We start from the raw sequence: 21,915 nt of genomic DNA, 5'->3' as shown, positions 1-21,915 counted from the left end.
AAAAAATTTTCTGAGAATTTATTGTATTTTTTACTTTGTCGCCAATGTGTTTGAAAAGATAGTATTTTTTGTTTTCTCTCTCCCTCCCTTCTATGTATTTATTATATGAATTTTACCAAAAGGCACATAGTCGGATACTTCGATAAAATATACGCTAGATAGTATTTGTATTGTTGGAAATAAAATAAAAATTTTAATTACCTTAATGCATCTGATGGCGTATGAACTGGTTTAATTGATGCACCTACAATAGATATCTGTCCATTTTCGTTCTCCTGTATTTTAAAAGACTTTTTCTTGTTATAGGGATCTAAGAGATCAATTATTTCCTCGTTGTATAATTCAATGAACTGTACAGCAACACTAAATTCTGTGTTATTATCGCAATCTGTGTTAAGTTCTTGATTATTGTCTTCAATTCGAGAAAATATATGTTGAACTGCCCGGGGTATTATACCTAGTTGATGGTCACATAGTTCGTAGTCAAATCCTGAACCCATTGTGTATGTTTTTCCTGAACCAGTTTGACCATAGGCTAATACAGTCGCATTTAAACCCCGCAAGGCACCTTCAACAAGACGTAGTACGCATCCATCATAGACGTCCTCCTAATATGAAAAAGAAAAATAAACAATTTGAATAAGAAACAAGTAAGAGTGCTATATTCGGCTATGCCGAACCTTATATACCCTTCACCTTTGTTGTGGATGCATTATTATTTTTTATAATAATTAGTATATATGTACATTGCCCACTTTCAGAGTATAGCATCCTAAATATATCAAGAAAACTTTTAAAAATTTTACATTTAATTGCTGACGAACAGATTATATTGTAGAAGTTACAAACGAAATGACAATCTTATATATACCCTTGTCACAAAGGGGAAGGATATAAAAACAACAACGCCAAACAAAACAAAACACTAAAAAAAAGCAAAACAAAATACGCAAAGCAATGAAACCAACAAAGCATGCAATAAATTGTCTTTTTTTGATGAAATTTTCAGAGGTTGTTTCGGATTTTTGCTCATATCTTCGTTATTTATGGACGGATTTTGCTGATTTTAAATAGGAAACTTATCGAAAGCATGTCTGACAGAATTATTGAAAATTTGGATCCCGAAGATATCTGGAGTCTTTAGAAATTTGATTTCAACAGACAGACAGACGGACATGGCTTAATCGACTCCGCTATCTAAAAGGATCCAGAATATATATACTTTATAGGGTCGGAAAATTAAATTATGGAAATTACAAACCGAATGACAAACTTATATAAACCCTTATCACGAAGGGTATAATAATAAATTGAAATTATACAACAAGAGATTATTGATTGACTCAATAATTTAACTCTTTCAGCCACGCTTTTTTTGTATAAGTTTAAAATCAAAACAATTGTATTTAGTTTATTTTAAAAAGTAAGGAAAAATTAATCAAAACATGAAAAAACCACCCCATTCCAAGTTTTTTTGTGGAGTGAAGAGGTTAAAAATAATATTTCGTATAAATTTTTTTGAAATCGAATATTTTTGACTAAATTTTCTGACCAACCAACCAACCGAAATATCAAAGTAACACTGAATTCGATGAACAATAAACACTATGTGCTTTTTTTATTGAATGAGTGGAAACTCTTAAAAAAACAGATTTTTACAATATTTTCAAATTAATATGTAGATTTATCTAACCATAGCACCCCGACGGCAAAGTTTTGCAAAAAATCGTAAACGATGACTTCAAAAAATATAATTGTTTAGCAAAATGGCAAAAGATGACAATAAACTATGTTTTAAAGATTATAGAAAATGTGGTTAGTAAACTAACCACCAAACCGCAAGAGTTAAAACGAAACGAAAGGTAGACAAAATCCTTAACGGATTTAACAAAGTTAGTACGAGTACATTGATACATTTATAATACTGCTCCTCGTATGCTAACTACATTCACTTTGCCGTTTTATCATCACAATATTTCACACTCATACCCAGTGTTGCCAGTTTAGACATTTTGAGGCTAAATTTAGCCTTTTTATTTACTCTTTAGCCTCGAAATTTAGTTTTGCTTCGTGGCTTTTTTCTAGCCTTTTTTTAATTTCAAAATAGCCTTTTTTGAAATTAAAAAAGGCTAAAACCAAAATTTCGAGACTAAAGAGTAAATAAAAAGGCTAAATTTATATTTGTGAGCCATTTTCATTTTAATTCATTACTGTTTTTTATTTAGCTTTTCAAAATACTCAAGAATTGTGCAGTATTAAAAGAACAAACAACAATTGCCACTTAAAATCGGTACGCACTGTAGTAATCATAACAACACCCCCTGTTATCAAAATGGAAAAAGATTTACATTCGTTTTTAACAACAAATCTACCGTTTTTCTATAATTAATTGCAAGTCATTGGCCCATAATCATAGTCAAACACTAAAGTCGGTTCTTTTTAAAAACAACTTTAAATTAAAAACCCGCTTTATATTATTTCCCAACTATAGTCAAAATTAAAGTATGTTTTAAATTGAACCGACTTTAACTGGGTGCCACCTCAAATGTAGAAAATGTTTTCATACAATATACAACAAAATACAGACAAGTGGCACCGCTGAACAGCTGACATAGAAAATTAAAACAAAAACCAAAAAAGGTAAACAATAAAAGTAACCGGGACAACTAAAGAAAAAAAGTTTTTTGTGGTGGAAAAATGGAAAAGATAAGATTAATATCATATTTAGAATATTTTGGTACTAATTTTATTGATAACTGTTCAATAATTGCAAAATCTCTGCCAAATTTGTGTAACTTAATTTTTTTACTATTTGCAGAAGTGTTTTACATGGCGAAGAACAGCTGATGCTGTTGTTAAATGAGTTAATAACAGCTTTAGCTTGTTTTATATTTACAGTCGACTTTATCGTCAAAAATATACTTTAACTTGTCTATGGTAGACCTAAAGTCCACTCTTAAGTAAATACGACTTTATTTCTATTAAAATATACTTTATTTCTGACTATGATTATGGGCCATTATGTTTAGTTTTAAAAAGTGTAGACACATTGGAAAAAGAAGCTAGAGAAAAAATTGTACACAAATATCTAGAAAATCCGACTTTGTCGGGTTATAAGATAGCCAAAATCTGATTTTCGGCAGATATCAGATAAACAATTTTACGTCTCGGCAGCTCGAGAGTTGTGTGGCCTTTAAATCTGAATACGTAAAATTTAACAAAAATATTAATTTTGCAGGCAATCCGCAGCTGCGGTTTGAAGAGTCAAGCTTTTCGGACATGTTTTTAAAGAATTTTCAGAATTATATATAAAAAGAGAGTTTGGAAAAGCGGTCATTTATAAGACATCACACATCTGATACAAAGTTTTAGCCAAGTTGTCATTACTCAATGACAAGTTCTCATTACTCAAATACAACTATGAATTGGTATAATGAGAATAATATTGATGTTATACCAAAACCAGAGACCGAAAATAACGAGTGATTCATTCGAGAACATTTTAGGTTTGAGGTTGAGAGAAACAGAAAAGAAACAAACACAAATAATCTGGATGAGTGATTTATAATTTATTTTTTTTCGTAAAGGTCAAATTTGTTAAAAATTACTAATAATATGTTATTGTATGTAAATAAAAGAGAAAGTAACAGTTATTAAGAACAAGATCAAATGAATTGTTTATCTCACACCAAACCACATAGGTCTGGCGAACCACATTTTTTGGCCAAAACTCAAAACTCTTTTTCCTATATTTGTTGTTAGGATGTAGTAGCAAACACTTCAGATAAACAAAAAAATATTTTGTTTTTACAAACTTCAATTAACCGTTATTCTATGAAGGGAGAAAGTTCAATGTTTTAAGTGCAGTGGTAAACTGAAACACGTGGTGTAATTTTTTGTTTTCTTTGAGTCACATATTACACGAAAATAAATAAACTTTTTAAGTCAGTTAGTTATGGATATTAATGACGATGGAAAGTAGTTAAATTTTTAATAGTGAAATATTCAATAAAAATTATGGTAATAAGAAAATACATAAAAAACTTTCATAACCTAAAAATCAGTGATTTTAACTTTTTATAAAAAAAAATAGTATATAACTTATATAATTTCAACCGATTTCAACCAACCAAAAACGCACAAAATTACAGTGATATTTTGTGCTTACGAATCATCAATAACTTTCTGCTAGTTTTTGCTTATTTTGAAGAAATCAATTTTTGTTTCAGGAAACTTTTGCTTCAAAAATTATAATTTACTCATAATTATATAATGTATATAACATACATAATTTCAACCGATTTCAACCAACCAAAAACGCACAAAATTACAGTGATATTTTGTGCTAAGCAAAGGTTAATGGGAGACAGAAAATGTAAAGCCAAAAAATTTATTCGCAATAAAGACACATAAACCTACAGTTATATTTTTTTAAAGCTTAATAAATTACCTTTAATTTCATGTATAAAATGTTAACATACGGTGTTTCATTTAAAAGTTATGCTCGCTTTAATCAGTACCGATTTTAAGTGGCCACTTCTTTATTTGATATCTGAAAGTTAAAATCTAACAAATTCTCTTTCAAGATGGTCAAGAGTCCCACAAACTGTTGAAGGCTTGTGATACTCGATGGCTGTCAATAGCCGTTAAACGTATTGTGGATATATGCTTCGAGTTAAAACCCATTTTGGTTTAATTTCTTCAAACCAGCAATGCTACAAAGCCAAACATTTAAGTGATTAATATACTGATTATAATTTGGCGTACCATCTTTTTTTTTAAACCTGTAGCCTGTTTCTGTATTTCTCGAATCGAAAAACTTTCCGCATGAAACGATTGTATTGCAACAAAAACAGTGTAAAATGAAACAAAATATGTTTTTTCCCGCACAAGTGTTTCTGTATCTTGACTTTGCGAGAATTATCTGTCATTTAAATAATTTTCCAGCAATTATTGGAAGGATGTGAGAAAAAGTGTTTCTGTAACAATATTTTGTGAAAAGTTTCTCACAAGAACTGTCAAAACAAGTCACATTTGAAATTGGTGTGAGAAAAACTAAATTTTAAAAAATATACATATTTTTAATTTCGTATGTATAAATATGGAACCCAAATCAGTCGAAAATGTAAGTAGCACAGAGTTTGAATAAAATAATTATATATACACATTAGAGTGACAATCAGTTGTATGGAAAAAAATTGTTGTTAAAATTTTGAAGAGTGCCGGGTGGAATATTATGACACTAGGCCTAAAAGTTAAGTGCTGAAAATTTTAGTCAAATCAGACAACGATTTTTGGACGCGCATCGAGGTCAAAGTTCAGATATACAGTATTGGCCATAACTAAAGCACCCCCTCAGTGCATTTTTTTCATATGGATTTTTTTGTATAAAAACAAAGTTTTAAATATCTATTATGTATTATTTTCATTTGTTAATATGTTTATTATTGATAAACAAATACTTTCAAAGTTAACCTTTCTATAAGAGGTAACTTAAAATCAAAAAATATTTTAATTTAGAAAATGAAACGGACAAAACTAAAGCACCCCTTCAAGGATATAATATAAAAAAAAATAATTAATTTTTTGTTGCAAATCCTTTGGTTTGGATGGCACAAGAACATCTCTTAGCATAGAAGATATTATGTTTTATGGCGTTTTTCGATATTCCTTCCCAGGCTATTTTAAAGTTATGAAATAGATCGTGAAAATTGCCGATCCTTATTTCAGCAATTTTCACGATTTATTTTCATATTAATAATGTGCCACAAGTTCTCAATAGGATTAAGATCGGGAGATTGACCAGGCCAATGAAGAACTTGAATCTATTGCTCTGAAGCAAAGTCTTACAAACTTTGGAAGTGTGCTTAGGATCGTTATCCTGTTGGAAGCTCCCTATAAGTGGCATCTCTTCACTGACATAAGGCAACATTACATCTTTCAATACATCACGGTACATGAACCGATCCATAATCTCATAAATTTTATGATTTGGCCCAAATCCTTGACCAGAAAAGCAACCCCAGACCATTACATTGCCTCCTCCATGTTTAATTGTTCCTTTGCAATACTTACTTTTTAAGTTGTATTTGGATTCGTCAGGGAACAGTTCTGTCTTTAATTTTTGGACACTCCAGTCGATGTGGGCTTTGGCAAATTTCAGCCTAGCTTTCTTGTTCTTAGCTGATAGAAATGTTTTTTTTTGCTGGTCGTCAGCTGAATAATCGGGCTTCTACTACTCTTCTACAGATTGTTCTTTCGCTAACGCATAATCTTAAACTTGTTCGTATTTGAATAGCTGATGCTGTAGGATCTTTTTGAATTGCTCTTTTGATCAAGGAATCAAAATATCGTGTTTTTTCGCGAACGACCTCCAGAATGCACCGGAGATTTTCGACCATTCTTAAAAAATTTTGAAACGAGCCTGGAAATAACTGATCTGTTAATTGAATATTTTTTACTAAATTCATGTAGTGATAAGCCCGTCTTCCAGTCTTCAATAACTTTAATTTTAAATTCACTGGAGTACTTGTTCCTGGTCATTGTTTTTTTTTAACAATAAACTGTATAAAACTTAAATTTTACACACTACGCCTTCCATTATTTTTATCTTTTGGAATTTTTAAATGCATTCATTGTGATTTCCGATAACTCACATTGCAAATATGCAGTATCGAGTCAAATTTTTAAACATCTTATAAGAGGGTGTTATGTCCGTTGCGTTTTGAGTTTTTATATGATTTATCATTTTAAATTAATTTTTAATAAAATTATCTTTTACTAAATGTAAATTAAATGAACATTAACAATATTAGTTAATAAAATATATACAAAATACATCCCAAAAAAGCCGTTTTTATCAAAAAAAATATGATTTGAAAAAAATCATTGATGGTGCTTTAGTTATGGCAAATACTGTATGCTAAATTTTACTATTTATATGGAATAAATAGGTGAAACTCGTTAACTTTCTGCATTGTTTTCTAGAAATATGTAGATTTATTTATATTAATGAATATTACATTAAAAAAAATGTTTGGAAATTGACCCTGCAAATTTTTCAGTTTTTGTAAAAATTTTGCTACTAAATAAATACTTTTGCAATTGAATGCAAAATAATCGAAATGTGTACGTAATTATCGTTGTAATGAGATATAATCGAAAAAATTTGGTTAAAAAAAGTTATTACAAATTCGCCAGACCATTAACGTGTCTCAAGCCACTTGAACAAGAAATTTAGGAAAAAAATTAATATATTTCGAGAAAAATTAAAATTAAAGCTAATTTTTATTTAAAATATATCCGTATTTGCTTGTGTATGAGTTTTTGTCTTCGTAGGATACCGTTAACCTATTCGCAGTTATAACCAAAAAAAATATTTTTTTAACGGCTGTTTCGAAAATCCATTTTCAAATTTTTAAAAATTTTGTTAAACAAATTTCAGAATTTTTCGATCATCACATTGGGATTTTTTGAGATCATAATAGGGAATAAAAATATGAAAAATATCAATACCTGTTACAGTTTTTCCGTACCTGCGATTTAAATTTTGCGATTTTCAAGAAAAACTATTTTTTTGTCCAGATTTTGGCGAATGAGGCCAATTTTTTTACTGTTATACATTTTAAGTAAAATCTATTTATAATATTATAGCCCTGGTAATTTTAAATATAGTCTGAAAGTTTTACTAAAATCGGATAACGTTAACCTTTAAATCGTGAAGGTCAAACGTCAAATTTTTCAATATCTGAAATTTCTAATGAAAATATAGCAAAATGTTATATATTTTGGGCCGATTTTAACCATTTATATCTCATTACAACGATAATTATATACACATTTCGATTCATTTGCAAAATTTAAAAAAAAAACTGAAAAATTTGCATTTTTCCCGAATTTTGGCGATAATACAGTTTTTGGGTAATTTTGACCCAAAGGACATACAGGGTCAATATCCAAAAAAATTTGTTTGATGTAATATTCATTAACCTCTGCGATGGGTAGTCATCTTGACGCGATGCAGAGGCTTAAGTGCAAGGAGCCATGGGGCCGTGCTGGCAGGTACAACCATACCAGAGAGGCTCATGGTGAGCACGAACTAAGAACTACCCTTCCCTTGTCAAGTAGCGTCTGTATATCCCTATGGGGCGGCTACTTGACGGTACTGTCAGAAGGTTTTCCCTTTCAATGAGATTGGGGCCTTCCTGACAGTACATGTCCGCTTTTCTGGACCCCTTGGGTCCTCTGTCCCTTTCCCTTACAGAGTCCGAAATCCACCAGCGTCTGTTCCCATATTGGGCGGCTTGGTGGTCTGTTTGACCCCAGTGGGGCGGCAGTTTTTCACCTGGCAGCTAGGTATAAAATGCACTTTTTACGTCGGTCCGTCCGATAAATGGAAGAGAACAAACAGTGCCCTATGTATCCGGTCGGGGGCCTCATAATCTCCGGAGACCCTATTCCCGCGGCGGCGATTTCAGGTCGCGGTGAATCGAGAGCTACTGAGATCCAGGTTAGTTCGGTGGCGACACCGGGCCGAGCTAATCTGCTAGCTACTGGCGCTCAACAACAAGCAGGAGGAGTTTTAGGGAAACCTAAAACATCTGAATGCGCAAAGACTGCATCCTCTAAAAAAGGATGCAAGAGTAAAAGCAGCGAGGTGCCTCTGAATTTCAACCCAAGCACCTCGAAAGCTGCCTTGGCCCGTACCGACAGAGGATCGGTAAAAACCCCTGTTTTGGGAGCTGCTAGCTTGAAAACTCAGGCTGTAGCTAACCCAGTGCCGATTGTGAGCAAGGGTGCTGCGAACAAGATTTCGGGTACCCAAGCTACACCTCTCCCTGCCAGCAAAGGAACTGCGAACAAGTTTTCGGGTTCCCAAGCTGTGCCTCCTGCCCAACAGGGCGACAACAACCCCACAAGGCACGTAACACCAGCCAGAAGGGCTTTTTTGATACGGCGAGCCGCCGAGAAAATTATCGACCGGTTAGGCAACAAACCTGCCGAGTCACTCTCGACTGATGATTTATCATCTCTCAACTGGGCAAGGAACATCATAGCTGACCTGCAGAATCCTCCTCATGCGTCTAAGGACGCGCCTAAACGGCAACGTTCCGAGGAGGAGGCGCAATCGCAGAGCCAGCAGCCCGTGACGAAACGTCCCAAGTCTCACCGATCGTTTGACAAATCCTTCAGCGAGGTGGCTAAAGGTCATCTTGTTCGGGCTGTCATCGATCGGAGTGACTCTGACTGCTCTATATCCCATGCAAATTGGGATATGGTGCGCAGAAAACTGATGGGAGTGTTCTGGCGAGTTCTCAAAGAGAACCCGGGACCTCCCCCTCAGTGTGATGATGCCGGCTGGTATCGCGGTCGGGTTAAACTAATGGCTTGTTCAAACGAGCGATCTGCCATGCTTTTTAAGCAGGCTGTCGCTCTGTTGGACGGCAGGCTGTCGCTCTGTCCACAGCCCGAGTTCCCGACGAACCGGCGAAACCGGAGGAAATACTGGAGCTCCTTCGGATCGGAAATCCTGACATCCCTACACATGATTGGATGGTTGCCAGGGTCTCCGAATCTGAAGGGGGATACAGGAGGATCACGGTCATCATGAACCAGGAGTCCCTAGCGCCTCTTCGGAAAAATCTAGGAAAGGTCTACTACGGTTTCGAGTCGATCTTTCTTAGAGTTTACCGAGGAGATGATAAGGGTAAACTGGTTCAGGATGACATTGAACCTACCCCAGAGGACATGTCTTGCGATGAGACTACTAGTTCTGTTGCTCAAGAGGACACCCATTCCAACTCTGAAATGGTGGGTGAATTTTTTGGGCCATTGGACGATGTAGTTGACGAGGACGCCCTCTTGGACTCGAGTCCCTCGGACCAAGAAGACGTCAACGTCACAATCGTACAAAAACACGGAGATGGTGAAGGTAACTCAAATTAATCTTCACCACTCCAAAGCAGCTTCGGCTGCCCTGCTCCTCCGGATGTCCGAGAGAGGGGAGGAGCTAGCACTCATCCAAGAACCCTGGATCCATCGAGAAGGGGTTCGCGGACTAGGTGCCAAAGGCCATAAGCTACTATACATGAAAGGCTCAGGTAACATTAGATCATGTATAGTAGCTAGCAACAAACTCAATATCTTCATTCTTTCTGATTACAGCGATGAAGATACTGTGGTAGCGGCCTGGGAAACTGGTGTAGGAACTATACTAGTTATCTCAAGCTACATGGCACATGACCACAGCGAACCACCACCAAACAGCAAGGTTCGCGACATAATTGAAAGGGCAAGAGTTGAGAATCTGCCGGTTATTATTGGAGCTGATGCCAATGCACATCATATTGTATGGGGCAGCTCGGATACCAACGCAAGGGGTGAGTCAATTTTCGAATTCATTCTTTGTAATAACATAGACATAGTCAACACTGGTTCAGAACCAACCTTTGTAGTTACTAACAGAAGGGAGGTTCTTGATTTAACGCTAGTTAGTTCTAGGCACTCAGATCTTATCAGTGGAAGGAGAGTTTCGAATGACTGTTCATTCTCTGATCATATGTACATAGACTTTGTTATTGAAGTTCGTGAAAAGGGGGCTATGCCCATCCGAAACAGGAGAAGGACTGATTGGGTTGGGCAACATGCTACTCTCTCTGTGAATAAATTCAAGAACCTGGTTAGGAACGCGAAGCGCAAATCCTGGAGGTCCTTCTGTAGCGGCGTGGAAGGTTCCTCTGAGACGAGTCGCTTGCGCAGGATCTTGTCATCTTCGGCCGCTGTCCCGAGTTATATTCAGAAATCGAGCGACAGCTGGACTACTAGCGGAAAGGAAACCCTAGAGGTTTTGATGGACGCTCATTTCCCTGGCAGTGTTCCCCTATCTGAGGGTAACACTGCGATATCTTATACTGGCCCTTTTGAAGTCACAATTCTCATAAATGAGGAGAGACTAAAATGGGCCCTGCGTAGCTTTGACCCATATAAATCTCCGGGTCATGATGGCATCATTCCGGCGGATCTGCAACGGAATGAGGATTTAATTATTCCCTGGTTGACTCGTATATACTCGGCCTGCTTGGCTTGGTCATATATTCCGGAGTCGTGGACCAGATGTACTGTGGCCTTCATTCCCAAGGGAGGGAAGGCATCTCATACTAGACCCAAGGACTTTAGGCCTATTAGCCTATCGTCCTTCCTCTTGAAAACTATGGAAAGGTTGATCGATCTACACCTTCGTTCATCGATTAACCCGAACCGACTATCCATGTCTCAACATGCCTATATGAAAGGTAGATCTGTTGAGACTGCTTTACATTCGCTTGTGGGATTCGTAGAAAAATCACTCGAGCATAAGGAATATGCATTGGTGGCCTTCTTGGATATTGAGGGGGCCTTTAACAATGTGACGCCTTTCGGCTCTAGGTGGTCTGGATATAGATCAATCTATTATCTGCTTCATAGGTAGACTTCTGACTAATAGAGTCATTATCTCTTCTATGGGAACTGCTACTATTTTTAGATTAGCGAACCGGGGCACTCCACAGGGAGGGGTTTTATCTCCACTCTTGTGGAATCTTGCCATCAATATGTTACTCATGAAATTAGATTCCATGATGTGCAAAACTGTTGCATATGCTGATGATGTTGCCGTAGCTGTTTCTGGAAAACACTTGGACACATTATCACAATGCCTGCAAACTTCACTCAGTACACTCAGCCAGTGGAGCACTGCAAGTGGACTAGGTGTGAACCCTGGGAAAACGGAGCTTGTGCTGTTCTCCAGAAGGTACAAAATCCCTCCGTTCCCATTACCGCGCCTTAACGGTGTGGAACTTAAACTCTCGGATAGTGCTAAGTATCTGGGAATTATACTAGACTCTAAGCTATCCTGGAGCCTTAATATTCATGCGAGAGCGTCCAAGGCGGCTGTCGCTATCTATGCCTGCAGAAGGGCCATTGGGAGTACCTGGGGAATAAGCCCTAGGAATGCGAAATGGCTTTTCGATATGGTGGTCAAGCCCATACTAATGTATGGAGCACTAGTTTGGTGGAAGGCTCTAAGTAAATCCACCTACTGTGGGATAATTGAGAGAATCCTGCGAATATCCGCACTAATGATCACGGGTGCGCTGCGCAGTACTCCGTCTCGTGCTCTGTTTGTAATGATGCACTGGCTACCGGCTGATCTGATGGCAAAACAATTGGCCATAAATTCGGCGGTTAGGTTAAGTACTGTTGGAGCATGGAGGTCTAGTTGTACTGGCCATGCGTCTATTTTGGGCGGTATATCTTATATACCTGCTAATATTGACTACTGCACTCCCTTACCCTTTATTGACAGACGCTTCTCTGTGTCATTGACGGGCGGGTCTCATTCTTCCATGGACACGTTTGTCATATACACAGATGGCTCTAAGTCTGCGGATGGGGTGGGTGGAGGCTTCTATATTCCCCATCTTCAGAAGAGGGTGTGTTTCAGGCTACATGATCAATGTAGTGTAATCCAAGCTGAGATTTCAGCGATCAAAAGGGCGGTACACTGGATGAAGTACTATAGGCTATTTGGTGTGAATATCCGAATCTGTACCGACAGTAAGCCTGCTATCAAATCCCTATCTGGCGTCTACTCGACATCCAGATTGGTACATGAATGCCGGGTATCTCTTAATGAGATGGCGAGACATTCTAACCTGGAGTTATTCTGGGTGCCTGGTCACTCTGGTGTACCTGGCAATGCTATTGCGGATGAACTGGCCAAAAGAGGCTCTCGCCTACAAATTGACGAGATCGATAACTTGGTCGGTTCACCGCTGTCTTGCTGTAAGTCAATCATACAGCGTAAATTATTTGAGTCTGCTCAACTCAGATGGTCTAACTCGACAAACTGCACGATATCGAGACTCACCTGGCCCGTTTATGACCATCGTAGGTCAATGTCCCTCACGGGGCTACCTCGGGCTAGGCTTCGAGCTCTGATGTCAGTGCTCACGGGGCATTGCTTGATAGGTGAGCATGCTAGGAGAATGAATACTCCATATAATGACTTCTGTAGAAGTTGCCATGATGAAGACGAGAATGAGACGATTGAACATCTCCTCTGTCTTTGCCCTGCCTTAGCAGGGGTGCGGACTGCGACAATAGGTAGTCCATTTTTGCACGGCCTAGCGGATCTATCTACTCTTGATATCAGGAGGATGGATTCGTTCATTCGTGCGTCAGGTTGGTTCGGCATTGAACCCAGGTCTGACATGTGAAGAATCTCTTGAGGTTCTGAGCATGATCTTTAGGGTAACACAAAGGGACCAATTTCATGGACCCAAGTGAGCTGGCTGATAACTAGCTGCCTTCATAACCTAACCTAACCTAATATTCATTAATATAAATAAATCTACATATTTCTAGAAACCAGTGCAGAAAGTTAACGAGTTTCACCTATTTATTCCATATAAATAGTAAAATTTAGCATATATCTGAACTTTGACCTCGATGCGCGTCCGAAACTCTAATACACACGTAAGTACACAAAAATGTGTTTCTAAATTATTTTTTTAAATTCAGCAGTTATAAGCGCCACACTACACTTTTTGTTTTTTATTTAAATGATGACACAATTGCTATATTTTGGCATTATAATTTTTTTTAGCTTTTCACTGTTTTGTTTTTATTATAATTTCTTTTTTCGTTGAAGTTTCTCTTGCGTTTGACACTTCATTACTCGAAATATTCCAGTAAGAACAAAATTTGTGTTGTCTGTTTTCGCATTCAAATACAGAAACACTTTTTTCTTCGTGAGAAATTTTCCGATGCGAGAAATACAGAAACGAGCTACAGGGGCCAAATTACCGCATTCGTAATCGAATGAGCTATCGTACCGAAAAATGATTTCGATATCGAAATTAGTACATTTTCTAAATTTGCTTGATATAAAATGCCGTAATCTCAAATAAGAAAATTACGATCTATTTTACTCGATATCGTAAACAATTTCTTCTACATGTTTGTGTTTCGAAATTGTTGAAAAAATAATACGGCAAATTAAACTAATTGAGCAATTGCGATAAAGATTACACTATGAAAATTCTTCGCAAAATCGATTTTTTATCCGTCATATTAATAGTGAAAAAAGGGGCAGAATATTTTAAACTACAAATGGACAAATATAGAACCAACAATTACTACGTTTATACGCAAGGCTTATTCGTAAATAAAAATATTGTAATTAGAAAAATTTGCCGTATAAACAGTGAATTATTTTTTTATTTGCAAATAGCTAACTCACGAAAACAATTCCTGATTAACGACACTATTTGCAAATAAGATTTTAAACATTGCCATATTTTTTAACGTTTTTAGTTTTTCTTTCGATTTTTAAATATTTGATTGCGTTTTTGCATTAATTGAATTGTAAGACAAACAAGAATTTTTAATTCTTTCATTTTTGCATTTAAAAAAATAAAAATTTTCCGTAACCAAAGTGACATATAAACAGAGAGTTAGTTAACTGCAAATAATTTTTATTTGCGAATATGCTACGTATAAACGTAGTAAATGTCCATTTTCTGACATGGTTAATCCAGTATTAAACTTTTTAGTACTTCCTTTTAGTACAATGAAAGTTGTAAAGTTAAAAAATTTATATTTATTATTAATGACTAGCTGACCCGACAGACGTTGTCCTGTCCAAATTAAAAAAAGTTTGTGAATTTGTGAGAAGCTGTTTAAAATGTGTAAAAATAGTTAAAAAGAGAAAAAAAAAGTTTTTTTGAATGATGTTTGATGTACAACGAATGTTATGGTGTTCTATTCACATTTTGATTGAAATATCGATGTTCAGGTAACTAATTAAAATAAAGAAATACTGTTTTTTTCGATTGTTTTGCTGTGATATCATAATTTTGTTCATTGCAATGCTCTATGATACACGACATTTTTTTGTTGTTGTCTGGCACGTAAACAAATAATGCTTATGGTGTTCCAAACACGGGAACAGGCGTCATGTGGAGCCATAGGGATTCGAGGTAGCAAAACGTCTTGTCCTTTGTACTTCCTTCAAGTATTGTTGCTTCGATGACGTTATGCATCAGGTTTTTTATCGCAAGTTGGGTGTCATTACAATGACGTGGTCCGATCAGACTAACAGTTGGAGATTGTGAGGCGGTAATCCTAGTAATTCCAGCGAGTTGGATAGTTGACGACATCATCTTGGGAAATAACAGAGTCCAACGATTTGTATGTCATCATTCGACACATGCGACAGCAATATCACTTTAAATCTTAAAATTCAATTCGTCGACATCAATGTTTTTCGGAGCCAATCAATCATGATTTTTGTAATTTTGTGCAATGTTTGGAAACACCTTTCGGATGAGTTCGGATTTTGATTCGGATTTAGAACTGGCAGAAAGCGATGGGAAATTAAATGCAGCCGTTCGAAATGTCAATCGGTATTTTTCCGTTGCCAATGTCCAGCAATTGTTTGGAAATACTTCTCCAGATGGATCGTTCTGCAGCTCGACTCACATGTTCACAGTCAATTTGAGTTACTTAACGTGTGTCCACAAAACGGATGACTCCAAAAATGCATTAAGTTCATCGGTTTGCGTTGACCGTGGAATCACTGGCAATGGTTGCCGAAAATCACCTGCCAACACATCGCACTTCAAAACCCGCTTTGATTGTTTAATAAATATTGCAACGTTTTGTCTAATGCCACTTTTTATACACCATTGTACACTCATCCCAAACGATCAGTTTGCTTGCTGCAAAACTTTGGCCATCGCAATGTTCTTGGAAATGTTGCATGTTGGAAGTTCATTGATTTGCATATTCAATGGCAACTTGAGTGCAGAATGAGCAGTTCGACCGCCTTCCAACAACGTAGCTGCAATTCCTGATGAAGCAAGTGCAATATCAATTTGCGAGCGTATCGTTGCCAAAATCAACGCGATCAAAAAGTTTTTACAGTTCAACCGGGAGCGTGCAAAAAAAAATCCTTACAGTTCCATCTTTCACAACTTTCATAAGCGTGTCGTATGCATATTTTTGGTGACTATTCAATAGTGGAACGGTTGTTCGAACTGATTCCCTTAAGGCATCGCAATCATATTGTTTTTCGCGTCGCAACTCTTGATTAAATGCGTCGTGCATCGGACGATTGGGAGCTCTCATACCTAACTCAGATAATACCTTTTTCGACATCATCAATCACATGTCCTCAATTAATATCAAAGCCTCGTTGAAAAATTTCCTCGCCCAGTTGCAAATTTGGATTTGATGATCTGATGCAAAATATCATCACACATGGCATCTTTGCACTTACTTCACAAATCATTCGTTTTATCTATTTAAGGAAACAATCAACTACTAAAATGTAATGTCAATAAACAACTTTCTAGAACATATCTCACTTGATCAACAAGAGGGTATTAACTCAAAATTTTGTAAATTTCACTTTTTTCAAGAAATCAACTAACAACATCAATATCTATCTACTGTAAAAATTTCAAAGTAATCCGATTACTCTTTCATCTCGAAAACAACACTTGAGACCATTTTCATGATAATATAGTGACTACTTTTATACAACAAAAAGGTATTATTTCAAGTTAATACAAAAGTTGAAATAGAAATGCATCGTATATTTTCATAAAAAAGGTATTATTTTGAGTTGAGCGTTTATTCAAGTTAAAAATAATCAAAGTTTTTTATTTATATTTGGTTGTATTTTGAGTTGATACTGTTTTGTTGATAAAATTGGTTTTATTTAATGATTTTAATTCGAAATGTGACTCTTTTTATAATAAAATTGTTTACATTTTATCAGAAAAATGGTATTAACTCGAAAAATAGGTATACAACAAGAGATTATTGATTGACTCAATAATTTATCTCTTTCAGCCACGCTTTTTTGTGTATAAGTTTAAAATCAAAACAATTGTATTTTTACTTTAATCGAGGTTAGTTTATTTTAAAAAGTAAGAAAAAATTAATCAAAACATGAAAAAACCACCCCATTCCAAGTTTTTTTGTGGAGTGAAGAGGTTAAAAATAATATTTCGTATAAATTTTTTTGAAATCGAATATTTTTGACTAAATTTTCTGACCAACCAACCAACCGAAATATCAAAGTAACACTGAATTCGATGAACAATAAACACTCTGTGCTTTTTTTATTGAATGAGTGGAAACTCTTAAAAAAACAGTTTTTTACAATATTTTCAAATTAATATGTAGATTTATCTAACCAGAGCACCCCGACGGCAAAGTTTTGCAAAAAATTGTAAACGATGACTTCAAAAAATATAATTGTTTAGCAAAATGGCAAAAGATGACAATAAACTATGTTTTAAAGATTATAGAAAATGTGGTTAGTAAACTAACCACCAAACCGCAAGAGTTAAAACGAAACGAAAGGTAGACAAAATCCTTAACGGATTTAACAAAGTTAGTACGAGTACATTGATACATTTATAATACTGCTCGTCGTATGCTAACTACATTCACTTTGCCGTTTTGTCATCACAATATTTCACACTCATACCCAGTGTTGCCAGTTTAGCCATTTTGAGGCTAAATTTAGCCTTTTTATTTACTCTTTAGCCTCGAAATTTAGTTTTACTTCATGGCTTTTTTCTAGCCTTTTTTTTAATTTCAAAATAGCCTTTTTTGAAATTAAAAAAGGCTAAAACCAAAATTTCGAGACTAAAGAGTAAATAAAAAGGCTAAATTTATATTTTTGAGCCATTTTCATTTTAATTCATTACTGTTTTTCATTTATCTTTTCAACATACTCAAGAATTGTGCAGTATTAAAAGAACAAACAACAATTGCCACTTAAAATCGGTACGCACTGTAGTAATCATAACAACACCCCCTGTTATCAAAATGGAAAAAGATTTACATTCGTTTTTAACAACAAATCTACCGTTTTTCTATAATTAATTTTCTATAATAGAGAAAAAATTGTACACAAATATCTAGAAAATCCGACTTTGTCGGGTTATAAGATAGCCAAAATCTGATTTTCGGTAGATATCAGATAAACAATTTTACGTCTCGGTTGTGTGGCCTTTAAATCTGAATACGTAAAATTGAACAAAAATATTAATTTTGCAGGCAATCCGCAGCTGCGGTTTGAAGAGTCAAGCTTTTCGGACATGTTTTTAAAGAATTTTCAGAATTATATATAAAAAGAGAGTTTGGAAAAGCGGTCATTTATAAGACATCACACATCTGATACAAAGTTTTAGCCAAGTTGTCATTACTCAATGACAAGTTCTCATTACTCAAATACAACTATGAATTGGTATAATGAGAATAATATTGATGTTATACCAAAACCAGAGACCGAAAATAACGGGTTCACTTTCATTTCAATGGTAAATTCTCATTCGAAGCCATTTAAAAATAATTTTTTGTGATATATCACTGAAAGAGTGATTCATTCGAGAACATTTTAGGTTTGAGGTTGAGAGAAACAGAAAAGAAACAAACACAAATAATCTGGATGAGTGATTTATAATTTATTTTTTTTCGTAAAGGTCAAATTTGTTAAAAATTACTAATAATATGTTATTGTATGTAAATAAAAGAGAAAGTAACAGTTATTAAGAACAAGATCAAATGAATTGTTTATCTCACACCAAACCATCAAAAAAACAAAAACATTTAAATAAAAATCATTTTATAACTGTGATTTATTTTTATCACAAAAATATAAATCACAATTTGGGTTAATTGGTATATGGACGAGTTATTTTCGATCTCTGACCAAAACACATCAATTAAACAAATTGCCCAAATATATGTATCTCGAATGGACGAAGACATTCGAGATACATATATTGGGCAATTGTTAAACGTAAATTGAATAAAAGAGTGCAGGTACAGTTAATAACTTGACTTTGATGAGAACAAAGTGGAATAGATATGCTGGAATAACGGTAGAAGTGGGCAGAAAAGTTGTGCAGCTCTTAACCTTCGCTTTACCAAAGATTTTTTATGTACATGGTTTACCAATACCCACCCGGGTGGTAACGCACTTTTATACATATATTCGAAGAACATTTTAAAAAATCAAAAAAACCTCATAAAAAGTTTAAAATGATTTTAATAAATTCTACAGAACTCTAAAATATGTTCAGTGAGTCTTAATATCATTTAAATCGAAACAAAATTAAAAAAAAATATTAAACTACTAAATCCGTAATGGTCACCCGGGTGGGTATTTGGTGGGTAAAGCAAAGGTTAATGGGAGACAGAAAATGAAATTTCATGTATAAAATGTTAACATACGGTGTTTCATTTAAAAGTTATGCTCGCTTTAATCAGTACCGATTTTAAGTGTCCACTTCTTTATTTTATATCTGAAAGTTAAAATCTAGCAAATTCTCTTTCAAGATGGTCAAGAGTCCCACAAACTGTTGAAGGCTTGTGATACTCGATGGCTGTCAATAGCCGTTAAACGTATTGTGGATATATGCTTCGAGTTAAAACCCATTTTGGTTTAATTTCTTTAAACCAGCAATGCTACAAAGCCAAACATTTAAGTGATTAATATACTGATTATAATTTGGCGTACCATCTTTTTTTTTAAACCTGTAGCCTGTTTCTGTATTTCTCGAATCGAAAAACTTTCCGCATGAAACGATTGAATTGCAACAAAAACAGTGTAAAACAAGTAAGAAAGTATGGTCGGTCAAGCCCGACCATATAATACCCTACACCTAGTAAATTAGTAAAAATATTTTTCTTTTAAAATATCAATAATTTATATTTTTGAGTGATTTTCGGAAGTGGGCCTTATATGGGGGCTATGACCAATTATGGACCGATCACCATAAAATTAGGTCGTGTGATTTATGTCTATATTAAAGTTAACTATGTTGAATTTTGTGTGTATACCAACATTTTTAAGCGATTTATGCACGTTAAAGTTATTTTCGGAAGCGGGTCTATATGGGAGCTATGACTAATTATGGACCGATCGTGACAAAATTTAGTGACATGAATTTTGTATATATAAAACTTATTTGGAGCGAAATTTGTGTAGATACATAGATAAATTAAACGATTATGACCGATAAAGTCCAATTTCGAGGGGACATTTGTATGGGGGCTAGGTGAAATAATGGACCGATTTCAGCCAGTTTCAATAGGCTTGGTCCTTGGGCCGAAAAAGTAATATGTACCAAATTTGGTCGAAATATCTTCAAAATTGCGACCTGTACTCTGCGCACAAGGTTTACATGGACAGCCAGCCAGCCAACCAGACGGACGGACGGACGGACATCGTTTAATCGACTCAGAAAGTGATTCTAAGTCGATCGGTATACTTTAAGGTGGGTGTTAGACTAATATTTTTGGGCGTTACAAACATCTGCACAAACGCATAATACCCTCCCCACTATGGTGGTGTAGGGTATAATGAAACAAAATATGTTTTTTCCAGCACAAGTGTTTCTGTATCTTGACTTTGCGAGAATTATCTGTCATTTAAATAATTTTCCAGCAATTATTGGAAGGATGTGAGAAAAAGTGTTTCTGTAACAATATTTTGTGAAAAGTTTCTCACAAGAACTGTCAAAACAAGTCACATTTGAAATTGGTGTGAGAAAAACTAAATTTTAAAAAATATACATATTTTTAATTTCGTATGTATAAATATGGAACCCAAATCAGTCGAAAATGTAAGTAGCACAGAGTTTGAATAAAATAATTATATATACACATTAGAGTGACAATCAGTTGTATGGAAAAAAATTGTTGTTAAAATTTTGAAGAGTGCCGGGTGGAATATTATGACACTAGGCCTAAAAGTTAAGTGCTGAAAATTTTAGCCAAATCAGACAACGATTTTTGGACGCGCATCGAGGTCAAAGTTCAGATATACAGTATTGGCCATAACTAAAGCACCCCCTCAGTGCATTTTTTCATATGGATTTTTTTGTATAAAAACAAAGTTTTAAATATCTATTATGTATTATTTTCATTTGTTAATATGTTTATTATTGATAAACAAATACTTTCAAAGTTAACCTTTCTATAAGAGGTAACTTAAAATCAAAAAATATTTTAATTTAGAAAATGAAACGGACAAAACTAAAGCACCCCTTCAAGGATATAATATAAAAAAAAATAATTAATTTTTTGTTGCAAATCCTTTGGTTTGGATGGCACAAGAACATCTCTTAGCATAGAAGATATTATGTTTTATGGCGTTTTTCGATATTCCTTCCCAGGCTATTTTAAAGTTATGAAATAGATCGTGAAAATTGCCGATCCTTATTTCAGCAATTTTCACGATTTATTTTCATATTAATAATGTGCCACAAGTTCTCAATAGGATTAAGATCGGGAGATTGACCAGGCCAATGAAGAACTTGAATCTATTGCTCTGAAGCAAAGTCTTACAAACTTTGGAAGTGTGCTTAGGATCGTTATCCTGTTGGAAGCTCCCTATAAGTGGCATCTCTTCACTGACATAAGGCAACATTACATCTTTCAATACATCACGGTACATGAACCGATCCATAATCTCATAAATTTTATGATTTGGCCCAAATCCTTGACCAGAAAAGCAACCCCAGACCATTACATTGCCTCCTCCATGTTTAATTGTTCCTTTGCAATACTTACTTTTTAAGTTGTATTTGGATTCGTCAGGGAACAGTTCTGTCTTTAATTTTTGGACACTCCAGTCGATGTGGGCTTTGGCAAATTTCAGCCTAGCTTTCTTGTTCTTAGCTGATAGAAATGTTTTTTTTTGCTGGTCGTCAGCTGAATAATCGGGCTTCTACTACTCTTCTACAGATTGTTCTTTCGCTAACGCATAATCTTAAACTTGTTCGTATTTGAATAGCTGATGCTGTAGGATCTTTTTGAATTGCTCTTTTGATCAAGGAATCAAAATAT

The 21,915-nt window shown here is 35.0% G+C and overlaps 1 protein-coding gene across 1 annotated transcript in view; it reads right to left on the bottom strand.

Moving 5' to 3' along the window:
- Klp31E (kinesin-like protein 31E) overlaps positions 1 to 21,915 on the bottom strand; it is a 672,978-nt gene that overhangs the window by 499,731 nt on the left and 151,332 nt on the right. The window contains exon 4 of the mRNA XM_065502432.1: positions 202 to 608. Coding sequence (XP_065358504.1) covers positions 202 to 608 — 407 coding nt within the window. The remainder of the gene's footprint in view (positions 1 to 201; positions 609 to 21,915) is intronic.

Source organism: Calliphora vicina, chromosome 2 (assembly GCF_958450345.1).
Source record: "Calliphora vicina chromosome 2, idCalVici1.1, whole genome shotgun sequence".
NCBI classification, from domain to species: Eukaryota; Metazoa; Arthropoda; class Insecta; order Diptera; family Calliphoridae; genus Calliphora; species Calliphora vicina.
The sequence above is the reverse complement of the archived record's forward strand: the minus strand, read 5'-3'. Positions and strand labels throughout refer to the sequence as shown.